The 13,279-nt window shown below is 43.8% G+C and overlaps 1 protein-coding gene across 2 annotated transcripts; it reads right to left on the bottom strand.

Annotated features, from left to right (window-relative positions):
- Positions 1-3: 3 nt before the first annotated feature.
- On the bottom strand, positions 4-11,743 carry kdm2ab (lysine (K)-specific demethylase 2Ab). Of its 2 annotated transcripts, XM_079268953.1 has the most exons (23): positions 11,581-11,743; positions 11,127-11,167; positions 10,017-10,155; positions 9,705-9,783; positions 9,531-9,577; positions 8,968-9,146; positions 8,589-8,695; positions 8,321-8,414; positions 7,883-8,036; positions 7,680-7,795; positions 6,539-6,665; positions 6,173-6,444; positions 5,950-6,027; positions 5,525-5,785; positions 5,287-5,415; positions 5,096-5,176; positions 4,707-4,931; positions 4,262-4,291; positions 3,085-4,142; positions 2,375-2,538; positions 1,980-2,126; positions 1,641-1,856; positions 4-1,530 (listed from the first exon to the last, which is right to left on the bottom strand). In XM_079268953.1, exons 2-23 carry the CDS (start codon positions 11,160-11,162, stop codon positions 1,349-1,351), a joined length of 3,921 nt encoding a protein of 1,306 aa, XP_079125079.1. In that variant the 5' UTR covers positions 11,163-11,167; positions 11,581-11,743; the 3' UTR covers positions 4-1,348. The 2 variants fall into 2 exon arrangements, with proteins under 2 accessions (XP_079125079.1, XP_079125080.1); XM_079268954.1 differs by lacking the exons at positions 9,531-9,577; positions 9,705-9,783; positions 11,127-11,167; positions 11,581-11,743 and having other exon boundaries at positions 8,968-9,142; positions 10,023-10,130.
- Between the last annotated feature and the right edge of the window lie 1,536 nt (positions 11,744-13,279).

The raw sequence follows: 13,279 nt of genomic DNA, 5'->3' as shown, positions 1-13,279 counted from the left end.
TTTCTTGAAAAATAACACAAATAACATAAAGTGAAAAATGCTTTTGAAAATAATTACAATGCTACAGGACTCCCGTTTTGATAATCGAAAAGAGGAAAACACATTTACACAAAAGTATATATTTATATACATTTTAAGGTATATGTCCAGGAGGGCGGTCAGGAAGGAGACCGTTGATACAGAACTACTACACTTTAACAGAACAAAGAAATGAGCAACCCCAACCCCAAAAAGAAAAAATGGTACATCTCTATATTGAACTGGACAAAGTCATGGAATTCAGTGAAAATTAGATCCCCACGTTTCATCCATGAAAAGAAGAAAGTGTATCAAATAGGGGTGGGGAGCAATATCATCTAGAATTTTAACATTTTGGCTCTAAATGTCTCTGTACAAAAACAAAGCAATACGATTTTGGAAATAATAGCACCTGAAGTCTAACGGTTGTTTGAAAATGCACCATTCATCAGACACCTGAACCGTGGCTTACCCCGAACACTCCATGCAACCTGCCCTTTGTTGGGGTGGGGTGTTGCCGCTTTGTCGATTGCCTTCTCACACTGTCTTTTAACCCTTTTATACAACCACATCTACTCGATGTCCATGTACACTTATCAGGTATACCACTAGACTACTGTTGCATCCAAATGCCTTATTAAGCTGAACATACAACTGGTAAACACAGGCCATTCCACTCCCCCACTTTATAAGTCATGTCAAAGATCTGTCACCTTTAGTTGTCTTCAAAAAAATAAATCTCAGCGCATAGTTGTGCATAAAGCAGACGTCAAACTTCTAGACGTGTGCTCTCTTGAATCTGACCAAAAAAATAACCATCTATTTAGAGCACCCAAAAGTAGCGGATATTAAATGAGTTAAAATGATAAATCACAAGATAAATACAACTTGATGGGAATCAGCCAAACATAACAATGCAGTTACGCCCCAAAGATGAAACTCAAAAGTCGAACTCAAGGCAGGAGTTTGTGATGAGAGTCAAGATTGGTGCCGGTACAGATTGACCATGTTCTCCAACTCCTGGCAAAAAAAAAACACATTTTTGCTTTTTCCCACTCCACATTAATCCCCAAAATAACTGAAAAAATGAGTTATTTTACGGTACCCGGAAAAATGTACCCAATGTTAAAAAAGAAATATTGTTTCAGCTGTGACGACCCCTTTCACCAACACCAGTTAAGCGATTAAGCACTCCCAGTTTAGAACCCCCCCTACCCTCCCTCCTTTAATGTGATACGGGTGCAAGTGAACTTCCCTTCCCGTCTGTGTCCTTTGTGTTACACAGATTCACTGTTGCCTTCGCACCTCTGCAGTCAGAGGAGGCGGATGCTTAGGAAATCCTCTGTATCAGTTTTTCATCAGACAGGCAGTAGAGTGTGTTGACCGACAGCTCGGAGATGAAGGCCTCACAGGCCTTGCGGGAGACACCTTTACAGCCTCGCAGGTCGAGCAGTGAGATGCAAGAGAGGCGGCGGAGATACTTCAGACTAGTGTCAGTCAGTTTACTGCAACCTAGGGAAGAGACAAACACACAGACGCACATCAATACGAGTGAAATAAAAGTCATGCAACTTGTGCGCATGTTCTTTCTTAAGATTTAGCGATCTCCATCAAACTCTCACCTCCCAGGTTGAGTTCTGTGAGCGTGTTTCGTGTGGACGAGCCCACTGCGGTCAGCAGGTTGATGGAGTTGTCGGTGAGGCTGTTGCAGTGGGAGAGGTCCAGTTTTGTTAAATGGGGCATGTGGCGGATCACCAGGCGCAGAGTGGAGTCGCTGATGTCCAGGCCTGCTAGTCGCAAACACTGCATTGTCCGAAAATGACTGCGATTGTCACAACCTGGAACAGAGGGGAGGAAGAGAAGGGGAAAAAAAGCATAGTTTTTGTGAGCGTTTGATGAGTATAATGACAAGAAAGGCAAGGGGTATAAAGTAGGGAAACATAAGGCTCCTCTTTCCTCACCTGGAGGGGTGACTAGATCCCTGATCTGAGAGTCTTTGACACCGTCTGCATACCGCAGGTCCAGAGAACGGAGGAGAGGGCAACCAGAGGAGCAGAGAGCTGAAATAGTTAACCAGGAACAACCTGCTACCATCAGATCCTTCAGCCCTGCAACATCAAAAGAGAGATTCAAATTGAGTGTTTCATTTATTTAAGTAGAGCACACAGCTGATTGGTGGATACATGACTAATTCAGAACTCTTTTGTAAACTCTGGTATTATTAAAACGTACAGTAAATATGTCATCATTAGAAAATAATTATACTCACAAATAAATCTAAAACCTTCGACACAAAATGCAATACAAATTGTGTGAAGGAGTGTGTGTGTGTGTGTGTGTGTGTGTGTGTGTGTACCAGGCAGCCGGCCAACAAGCCAGTTGAGCTGTTTTTTAGAGATGTTGGTCCAGGACAGATCCAGTGTGACCGGCTGTCTCTTGATGATGCCGGTGAGGGCCTGAGGGGTAACGGTGCGTTTGATGCTCAGGTCAATCCGTGCCCAAAGCCGCTTGTCTAAACACCTACGAACAAGCACACGCTGATGAAGAACACATCCATTCATAGTTATCCCTTTGCAGAGCGATATGACCTACTGACCCTACACACTCATTTAGATGCAGAAACACAATGTCACTACGGAGTTTAAAATAGAAAAGATATAAAAATAAAGGATGGGGCTTGATCGCATTTTATAAAATTGAAATCCACGTAATAATTCCAAATCTTTTTGAATCCCTTTTTTCTTTCAACATCTGCAAGAAACCAAAGGCAAAAGTAACTAATTCAAAGATGGCTAATCAACTTTTCTTGACGGCAATGACAGACACAGGTTCCAAACCTGAACCCACAACCTCAGATGAGAGGAGGATGACAAGCCTGCAACCTGTACTGTACGTCTTCATTGTTCTTTGCTCATTAAAAAGCGTGAGATAACAGGTTTGATGAAACATTTGTTAGCATCAGAGCTTAACAAACACTGGTATTTTGCGGAGCAGGAACCAGGTGCAAAATGGAACCTGCTATTAAAACCCATCCCTAATAAAAACATATCCTCAAAGAGATCTTACCATTTGTACCAGTTCTTGCAGACAGCCATGCAGACGCAGAGATCTGCTCGACTTAAGTAACGGAAGACTGATACCCACACCTCCCTCTCGCAGCCTGGTCCGCTGCCACTGTTCTCCCGGTCGGCCTCGCTCCCTCCTTCCTGCAGGGCGGACAGAGGGATGCGGAGATGGGGAAGCTCAGAGGTCGAAGAAGAGGAGGCGCCATTGCTCAATTTAGCGGGTCTGCTCGGCCTTGTTTTTTTAGAGTCCTCCAGCCTCTCTGGGTGGGAGGAGCGAGTGTCTGTGAGTCTACTACGAGTGTGAGGAGGTGTGTGCCTACTGGGGAGTTGATCGGGACAGGGGCCGCGGCTTCTAATGGGAGGTCTGACGAGGAGTCTGGTCTGGCTGTGTATTGCGGAAGTGGCAGTTTGAGTGGCGATAGCTTCTAATTTGGGGACAATGGCTGACGGGTCGTGTTTGGCTCGGGTTGGCCTTTGGAGTGTCACTTTAAGAAATGAGCCATCTTTGCACCTCGTTTCACTGTCCTGCTCCATCTCCTCCTCGTCATCCTCCTCTGCACCGCTTTGGTTGGCCACCTCGCTCGCTTCCTCTTCCCTCTCTTTGGCTGCCCGTCCTCCTCGCCTCGACTGTGGCTGGTTCTCTTTATCCAATCCCCTCCCAATGTTCTGCCCTCTCTCTTCTTCCTCGTCAGCGTCGCTGCTGCTGCTGCTACTGCTGCTGCTGCTGCTGTTGGTGCTGCTGCTGCTGCTGCTGTCCTCGCTCTCCTCCAACTCTTCATGGCTTCTACCACCTCGGATTCCTCTTCCTGCTCCTCCTCCCCGCAGCCTCACCCCTCTCCCCCTCCCTCTGTGGGACTCTCCCTTGGGCTCAAGTGCCAGACCGAGGGAAGACTGCTGCTGGAAGGAACCAGTCCCTCCTGGAGAGCTGTGGTAGGAGGAGCCACTCGCCCAGGAGGAGCCCCGGCCTCGGCCCTGAGATAGTCTGCTGGTTGGAGAGCGAAGCCGGGACAGCACCCTGGAGCGCAGCAGCCTGGGAGAGCGCTCCAGAGACGACTGCTTCTGTTGGGAGGGACAAAAGGGATGGCTCGTGGTTGGAATGCATCTTTGACAAACAAAACAGTTCATAGCATTATAGGATATAAAATGCAATACGGACCATTACAGAAATAAGTACTTACCGTTCGGATTTTGCTGCGCTCTAGTTTTATCTGAAATAAACAGAAAAGGGGCGAGGGGATGAGATAAATGTCAAATATAGAGGAACACACAAAGACAGTTTCAGGGTGACTGCAAGTTTCATCATGGAAACACTATCTTATATTCTTCTTCAGTGACTGAAATAGATCAAAATCAGAAGTAGAAATTAGGGCTCTCTGTGTACATTTCCTACTCTTGGGCCGGCTGAATTTTTAAAAATCGCTTAAAAACTCTGAGGATTCTAAAACTGAAAGGAAACCGAGCTAGAGTACCGCTACTCAAAGAAGAATTTGGAAATGCAGACGTGCTGAATTATCTGTATGCTTCACATCAACACATTTACCACATGAAGCAGAAAAAATGTCACTACTTGCTTTTGATTATTAAAATCGGAAAATTCAACAAAGGCATCTAAGTCCACCTTACCCTCTTCTTCAGTCTGAGCTCCAGTGCATTTGCTCTTTTGCGGTTCTGTTGATGCTGCAGTAGAAGTTTCTGAGAAGGTGGCGGTGCTGTGGATCGGGATGAGGATCTGCTCAGTCTCCCTTGTCTCACCCCTTCACCTACACCGATGCCTTCCCGGTAGGCCAGCTTGGACGGTGGCAAGGAGGTGGAGCCCTCAGACTCTCCGCTTTCCTCATCGCTGGAAGACTGGTGTGGGACGGTTGGGAGGAGACGGTTGGTGGGGAAGAGAGGGTGTCGTGTTAATTTGAGTAAGAACAACCATATGACAACCAGTGGACATTATTGAAAAAGTGTTTTAGAGATTGACTGAATTGAGAAGGAAGACAGAGGGAGAGTGATAGGATACGTACCTCCAAGTCTTTGCCTTGGTAACATTTGGGACATTCCCAGCAGCTGGGCAAATCTTTATTGATCTTCCCTTCACCGGGTTCCTGAAACAGCAATTCAACATCTACAACATCTACAGTTTCGTAGGCGGCAAAACAAACCATGCAATAATTAGGTAATGTATTCAGTTTATAGCTTTCACTCGGTTGATTACCTTAATGCATTGATGATGGACAATCTGCGAGCAGACTGAGCACTCCATGAGTGAGTAAGTGCTCGGATTTGATTCGTCCAACTCCCCTTCTCCACATACAGCACACCGCGCTGTGTTCGGTAAGGCAGGCTGGCGGAAGGAACAAACGGTACTTACACCAGAGGTACAATAATATGGACAGATGGGCAGCATTATTTGGTTCCACACATGCAAAGCCAATGATGGGTACGAGACTCACCATCAGACACCGTCTCATGAGGCAGCCCTTCTTCATGCGTCCAGGGCCGCCGAACTTCCTCATGTCGTGGCAGAACTGGCAGGTGCCGCACTCCTTCCTGCAGCAGGCACCACAGCGCTTACACCTCACCCGTCGGCGCCTCAGGGCCGAGATGGAGGAGCGCTTGGTGGGCCTCTGACCCAGAGGCTTGTGGAGGGTGGGGGCCAAGCGAGGCCGGTAAATGACAGGGGGAGGAGGAGTGGGGGGCTGGTACCATGACGGCTGTATAAGAGACATCAGCAGGAAAGGCGAAGGAAAGTCCGGTTAGAGTCGTGTACAGTACGAGGACTTGTTTGATGTTGGTGACGAGTTTGCATGCCTGGTTATGGATGTTAAGTATATATCCAAGCTTCCTGGACGTGTGTAGAAATGTGTTCTCTACTCACCCTTTCGGGCCACTTGACAATGGGCTCTCCAGTGTAGGACAACTTGGGGTTATCATTGGAATGCTCTTTCAGAAGAGTCTAGACAAGTGGAGAAGAGAAAAGAAGTAGTAAGATAAAAAAAAAAACATCATGTATATCTGGACTTCCACCCTGGCACAGAACCCTAAAAGGAGTAGCAGCCAGTATGAGCTCATTGTGAGATGCACAAGGAACTTAGGCCCACCCTCATGTCTTGGATCAGGGCTGCAGCATCCATGATGCCTGCAGGAACACACTTCTTCTGGTCCGGCAGCTCCTCCAGCTTCCCTAAGAGGTTCCACAGTCCCTCCAGCTCAAAGGGAGTCAGCATGTGCTGAGGTGTGGCAACTTCAGCCGTCTCCACTTCCTCCACTTCTTCCTTGATTATGACCGCCTTGATTTCAGTGTCACTGTCAGCTCCATTAGAGCTGCCATTCTTGGGTTGATCATTGGTTTCAAGGTCAGCCGGTGTAAGTCCTGAAAAGATGACGGATTAATGTATACGTCTGTGTAAAGAATAGACAAATACAAGTGAGGACGGCCATGTTTTCTTGCATCCATTCGTCCTCACCTATGCCTAGGGAGTATTTCTGGAACTCGGGAGTGAGGTGGGAGACGTTGGTCTGACAGTAGAGGTATCTCTCCAGGGCGTACCAGCACATCTCAAAGTAGAACGGGTAGCGGAACTTTGCTGGCACCTAGGGGACGAGGACAGAAATTTGAAAAACTTGGTTACCGGTAATATTTTTTTTGCATCTTCCAAGTTTCGTCAAATACCAGAGAGAAAATAAAATGTATACTATGTTGCGTGAAGTGAATTGCTTTATACACAAACGCATACGTTCTGCTTCTTCAAACTGCTCTTAAGCAGCTGAAGCATTTGCCTAAACTTTGTTGTGGTTTGCACTTCTGCTTCGGAGAAGTGAGATAGGATGTAGCTGCAGTGGCTAGAGTCCGGATACACCTGCGTGATTATTTTAGCCCAGCTGGCTGTCTGAGCAACGACAGCGTTTGACAACACAAACAACTTGTGTTTCAGCTAAATTCAGAAGAAATCTTTGCGTCGTGATATTTGCTCGAGAGTCTGATTTTGTGTTATTGCATAAGTCTAACGGTCCGGTCCTTGCACCAAAGAAGTGGGAGACATGCATGGTATTAGGATACCGTAAACCTCATTATGAGACTACTCAGTAGCAACAAACATACAGACCGTATTTGATGGATTGGGTTCAATTAAACCACGAAATGATCAAACCACAGTAAAAACTGTTTCCATGCGAGTGTCATTCTAAAACTCAGTGTTTTCACGATCACTTAAATGAATTACTTTACAACCGCAGTAAGAGGTACTTACTCACGTTCTAATGAGTTCTACTCAGTGAGATATACAGATTTCAAATTGAGAAAATGGGAGCACTGGTATTGCTATCGGATTGTTACTCTATCGGCAGATACTCTGAGATGTTTCCTGATTGGTACATTAGAGAAATACAAATTTAAAAAAAGCGGTGCATCGCTTGCTTTATGGCTGTGAACAATTCTTAACATTAAAGTCATGTTGTTGAGAAATGATTCTGTGTTTTTCTGTTATGAGTTTCTCCACAGAATAAGACTGATAATAATAATAATAATAATAATAATAATAACAATCACAAAATCTGAAGCAATCATCAATGTGTGTCAGGAGCACGGTGAAATATCAACATGCTCACCCGTGTGCGATCCTCAATGCTGTAGATGTTGAGCTGCATGGGGATGTTAAAGCTGTGAAGGAAGTTTCCCCCAAACACCAGCGTGTCCTCCGGTGTGTACACGGCATGGATCCACCCTACAACACACAGGAAGCTCAAGATATGTAGTGGTCAAGTGTGGCTTTTATATGTATGGTGTCACTGCCTTTATTACAGGAACATACCTGATGGGATTATGAAGGTGTTGCCTTGCTTGAGCTCGATCCTCTGACAGTCGTAACACTTGTCCCCCAAGAAGATGTCCCCTTGTTTCCCTGATAAAACCCAGTTCTCGTACATCTCCAGGTTCGGTGGTGTGGGTGGAATCAGCCAGAACACCTGCAGGGATCCCGGGTGAAAGGTCACGTTGATGGTCTGAGGTCAGCAAATACTTAAAGATGCATCCATGGCACTAATGTTTATATGCACTATATGTTTATATAAGAGAAAGTTAAAAGGCAAGATGGAGTGTTAGTCCACGTTGACATTTAGTTGTAGTCTAATAGCATGAGTGAAAACTACGGCTGTCCCTCATTCCAACTAAAAGTTTCCACTGGGTCACTACAGGCAGCCAAAAACTTCAAAAAAGAAGGGTTCTCGTGTGGCGTGACACGCAGACCGACCTTTCCTCCTCGCAGGATGTGGTACCACACTGAAGTGCCTCCAAAGTCAATGTGGAAATCTGTGAAGCAGCCCTGCACACTCATGAGACAGTACCTACGAGGAGTGAGGAAAGGACAGAACACGATGCAGATTTAAGATTATTGAAAAGGAGAAAGGCATTAACAGACTTTGAATTGGATTATATCACTGATGGAGATGTGATCGGTATTGCATCTTATCTATACGATAGCAAATGTTACATGTTTGTGAGAGCTCTGGTTTACTCACTTCTGTACTTTGGGATAATGCATGTCTATGATGGCATTAGTGGAGTCTCTCTGTCTCTCCTTGAGATGGCGGGGCCACATGTTGTCCACCCAGTCAATCAGGTCCACCTGAAGAAAATACGTACATTCAAAATGTCTGCACCAAACTACAGTTTCTGATGACAGACACCACTTTCTGTATGTACACAAATAGTTACTTCCCTGGAACCTAAACAGAGATTAATAGCCATCAAAGTGGCAAACAAATGATGATAACTATCCCGTCTTCCTTATCTGCCTAAAGTGTGATTTTCTGAGTACTCAAAATGTTTGTGACTTACAGATATGCATGAATAACAGTTATAAAATAACATTATCAATGTGCATATCTGCATTCTCACCGACGCCGGACGTTTGACCAGATTCTCCAGCCTGGTGTGGCTGAACTCCAGACTGATGACGTTGTAAAGTTTCTCTCTTTCAGACGGGGGCGTTTCGTAGTAGCGTCGCCACTGAGCCATCGACATCTCGATTCCCTTCTGGGTGTTCACGTCCATCACATCCACAATGCGTCGACTACCTGTAAGGAGGATTGAAAGTGGTTCAACTACTGTGACCACTGTCCTAAAATATACTTGACACTCATTGGCATTGTGTGTAATACACATTATTTGTAATCGAAATACCAAGCAACTATAGCCTGACCGATACTAGTATTTGGAGGCCAATATTGATATCTGTCTCCAAATACGATATTGTTTTTACATGAACAAACAATCAACTTTGGTACAGATCCTTTTTTGTTAATAAATAAATACTGAGATACAGACTGAGCGAGACACTTTACAGTTGAAAGCAGTTCCCTCAAGTTATTTGGAGTACGGTAATACCGTTCTAAAAGACTCGCATTTTGGGTACAAAAGTAAAGCCATTTACACGGAAAGGTCATAAAACAGGAACTTACCAACAAACAACTTGACATCACTCACACTGAAATCAGGGTCTGGCATTCTGCAAGAGAGAGGCAAGTCCATGTAAATGTTTACATTTATTTTGAATTATTGGCATTTGATTTGAAATGATTTGAAACTAAGCTCCATATGAGAATAAAAAAAAGGAGTACAAGAATGCGACTGACTGTATGCCAAGGCCATCAGCTCTGTCAAAGATAATGGGGTCCCTGAGCCCCTCCCTCTGGATGTACTCAAATGTGAAATCTAGAAAGGAGACGCACACAGTGACACAGTCAGTTATCAAAAAACACATACTTGCATTGGGTAGATAACCCAGAGTCATAAGAGTAATACTTAAATTAGACAATATGAACTTGCCGAGACACTTGTATCCAATCAACACGGTCTTAAAAATGTGCAGTATCAAGCAATACAGCGTTTAGAAGAGTTAGCCGTAGTTGCCGTTACACGGCATCAGATATGTTGAAACCTCTCACCTTTACCCTCCATGTGTTTGACCAAGTCAGACTTAAACCGGACACACTGCAACTTCTCGTCCAGGTCGAACATCCGTTTGCCTTCAATTTCATCATCTGAGATTCCATCGTCCTGGTAGCGGCGCCGCGTCCCTGTACGCTGAGGACAGAAGACCATTTCTGTTAGCACTCTACGTGAAGCATGAACAATACGTTTCGTGATGAGCAACAGAAAGAGGACAGGACGAGAGGGTTGGAACACACTGGCAGTGAGAATTATGGGATGTCTTACGGTACAAACGATATTTTAGTGCCATGACAAAGCTGTCAGACAGCAATGCTGATGTCAAGATCAAACTAAACCATGAAAGCAGAACTAGCATCACATCAATGTTTTTTTTTACCAAACTAACTTTGCTGTGAAAAACTACACAACAAAAAGCAAGCACAATCAAAAGTAACAGAGATTAAAATTACCAGGGAACCATTGCAACATTACTTAATGTATTTTTTTTAACGTTCTTACTGGAATCTAATTGCTAAGATATGAGGTTACTTCGACTAAAATGAGTGCTAAAAGTCAAGCCTTCACCTATCACAGTAAATCAATCCCAGCAGATCAGTCAGCCAGATAGTTCACGTGAGAACCAAGCAACACAGCATGACAATAGCAGGGGTTAATCGTTAATCTGCCACAAACTGCCCCCCCTCCCTGTTTTACAAAAGTAAATAAACAATGGCTTCATTACATACATATTTATCTTTTACAAGTATGAGTAAAATACATTTCAGTACACACAAATAACTGAACAACCAGGAGGTAAGATAGTTAGGCGGTGAAGCAAGGTCACATCAGATTAGACAGTGAACCTGACCTTCTCTTGAACCCCTTATAGACAGCTTCATTACCTTTATTAGGGTGGCACGCTAAACAGAAAGGACCACTGCCATGACATCATAATGTGCCAAAAAGAAAGTGGGCCATTCCAACAAACTATACTATGATTTACTGGACTGCTTCGTGTATTTAAAAAGGGCCAACATCACACAATGATGAACTACAGAAAATCCATCACAACACATTGTAACACAAAACAACTGAAGCAGTTGGTTTCAGTTTACGTTACTCACCAGCCGTTTGCTGTACCGTGTATGAGGGTCCTCCATAATCTCTAGAAGACAAAGTATCGGCAGCAACGTTAAATTACACAAATAAACAGTCAACCGGTGTTAAAATGTTTCAGTGTGTCAGAAACACACACCCCTCTCTCTGAGTAGAGCCTGACGTTAGCTAGGTAGCCGTGCTAACGTTAGCAAACATTGTTGCCTGAGGTTAGCAACATAACACAAACACATTTACGTTGGACTTGCGTCGCTGTATTAAGACAGACAAGTGGCGATAGGAGCTACTACCTTTCAAAATGAATTCCCTGTGACCAGTGAGTCAATTTAGGGCCGTTACTTAGCTAGCTGGAGTTGTCGGCTAACATGAACCAGCTCCGATGGCATCCCTTTCTTAAGTCGTCGGCTAACGCTAGCTATCTGACATTAGCCTCGGTACAGTTGTACGCTTCTTTATCGTTACCTCTGCGTATTAACTCCTTTAGCCGTAGTGGTGAAAGTAGTATGTCCCAGCTACAGCGTCTGCGGTCTCTCAGTAAAGTGTCCCTCCATGTTATGTGATAACAGCTGTGTTATATTGTTGTGTTTATTATTGTCTGATAAAGTTAGAACGATTCGACGCTCCGAGCCGCCATTTTCAGCTGGTGAGAAAACACACACAACACACGAAGGGAAAAGAAGAAACTCGTGACCCACCCCCTATTTACCTCAACGCTGCTAAAGATTAGCATAGGAACACTCCCATTGGACACAACGTGTGCCTTTTAAACAAGATTAGAATATGTTAATATACAAGAGTGCTTGGTTTGTCTTCCCCGGTTTGACAGTTATGTAAGAAGCATTTCCTGTATATTATTCACTATAAACACACGTCACTGCAAGGTATTTGCCTAAAAATACTTGAAGTATTAAAACTACTCATTATGCAAAACTGCCTGTGTTTATTAAATATTTGCACTACTGTTTAGTTAGTTGATTTAAACTTTGCACCACTGTTTAGTTCGTTAATTTAATATTATTATATTTAATTGTATATATTGTGCATTTTTTATATTCAATATTTTTTTACTCTGTTATTTTGATTGCTTGCGTGTATCATAATGCTGCTGTAGCGAACAAATTTCCCCTTGTGGGATTAATAAAGTATCTATCTATCTATCGTCATTTAGCATGTAAGCAGCATTTAATGTTGAAATAATGGAGGGAAAAAAGTAAATGACTACCTTAAAAATGTATTTATGTTGAGTAAGTTACTTTAGTTACTCCATTTTGATAAACATTTATAAATATGTTAGATATACTACAGTTCTACTCAATTTGTAAATTCATATATCACATTGTACATGTTTGCCTGGTGTACCCTCCCTTTGGTTTGTAAAAATGCACCTGTGGTTTTGCACTTTTGCATGTGTATTATATTTATGCAGACTGATCAGACTGATGTTCTGTACTCGTCTACAGCTTTTCTAACTTGATTGGTTTACTTTAATTTTACATTTTATTTAATCTCACGTTTAACCTATGTGCTGCTCGAATGCTACATTTCTCTCCTGGGGATCAATATACGTAGTTTAATCTCATTTTATCCCAGGAGTGGTTATCCTGCAAACACGAAGGCAGAAAACGAGTGCACCCTTTGTATAGACCCCGCCCCCACGGGGGTGTCAGTGGGCCGGGCCTGCCTCCGGTTGGGAAGAAGAGCGAGATGGGGGCTGAAATGAGTTCAGGGAGGCCGTTCATACACAGCTGTTACTCCGTGCATCGCCATACATTTCCTGCAGCTTAACAATGTAAAAACATTGAAGATTTAAATGTTAAAAGGTGAATGGAAGCCAGCCTCCATGCAATACAGACTGAGCCATGTACACACCTTCAACACAAGAAGCGAAGCACACACCAACACTTACAATAACGCACAGAAATACTTTATTACATAACAGGCTTGACAGGGTTGACACGCAGCCAGTGAGCGAGTGGCAGCCGCTGTTACAGAACAGACCATCAGTGCAAAGCGTTTCAGCAGCACAGACGCATACAGACAGATCGCACACAACTGCACACATCATTTATTCAAATTATAACAACACATATGCCAAAAAATACTACTTAATTGGATATTTTTGACCAGAGCATAATTATGTGTGTGGGCATGAATAGACTTT

This window comes from Melanostigma gelatinosum (assembly GCF_949748355.1).
Source record: "Melanostigma gelatinosum genome assembly, chromosome: 5".
NCBI lineage: Eukaryota > Metazoa > Chordata > Actinopteri > Perciformes > Zoarcidae > Melanostigma > Melanostigma gelatinosum.
This window is presented reverse-complemented; position numbering and strand designations above follow the sequence as displayed.

Excerpts from the sequence above, each read along its gene's own strand:
- kdm2ab (XM_079268953.1), bottom strand. The coding sequence starts at position 11,162 with ATGGAGGACCCTCATACACGGTACAGCAAACGGCTG. Across the intron at positions 10,156-11,126 it reads CACGGTACAGCAAACGGCTG|CGTACAGGGACGCGGCGCCG; the intron begins GTGAGTAACGTA and ends TTCTGTCCTCAG. Across the intron at positions 6,445-6,538 it reads GAAATACTCCCTAGGCATAG|GACTTACACCGGCTGACCTT; the intron begins GTGAGGACGAAT and ends TCATCTTTTCAG.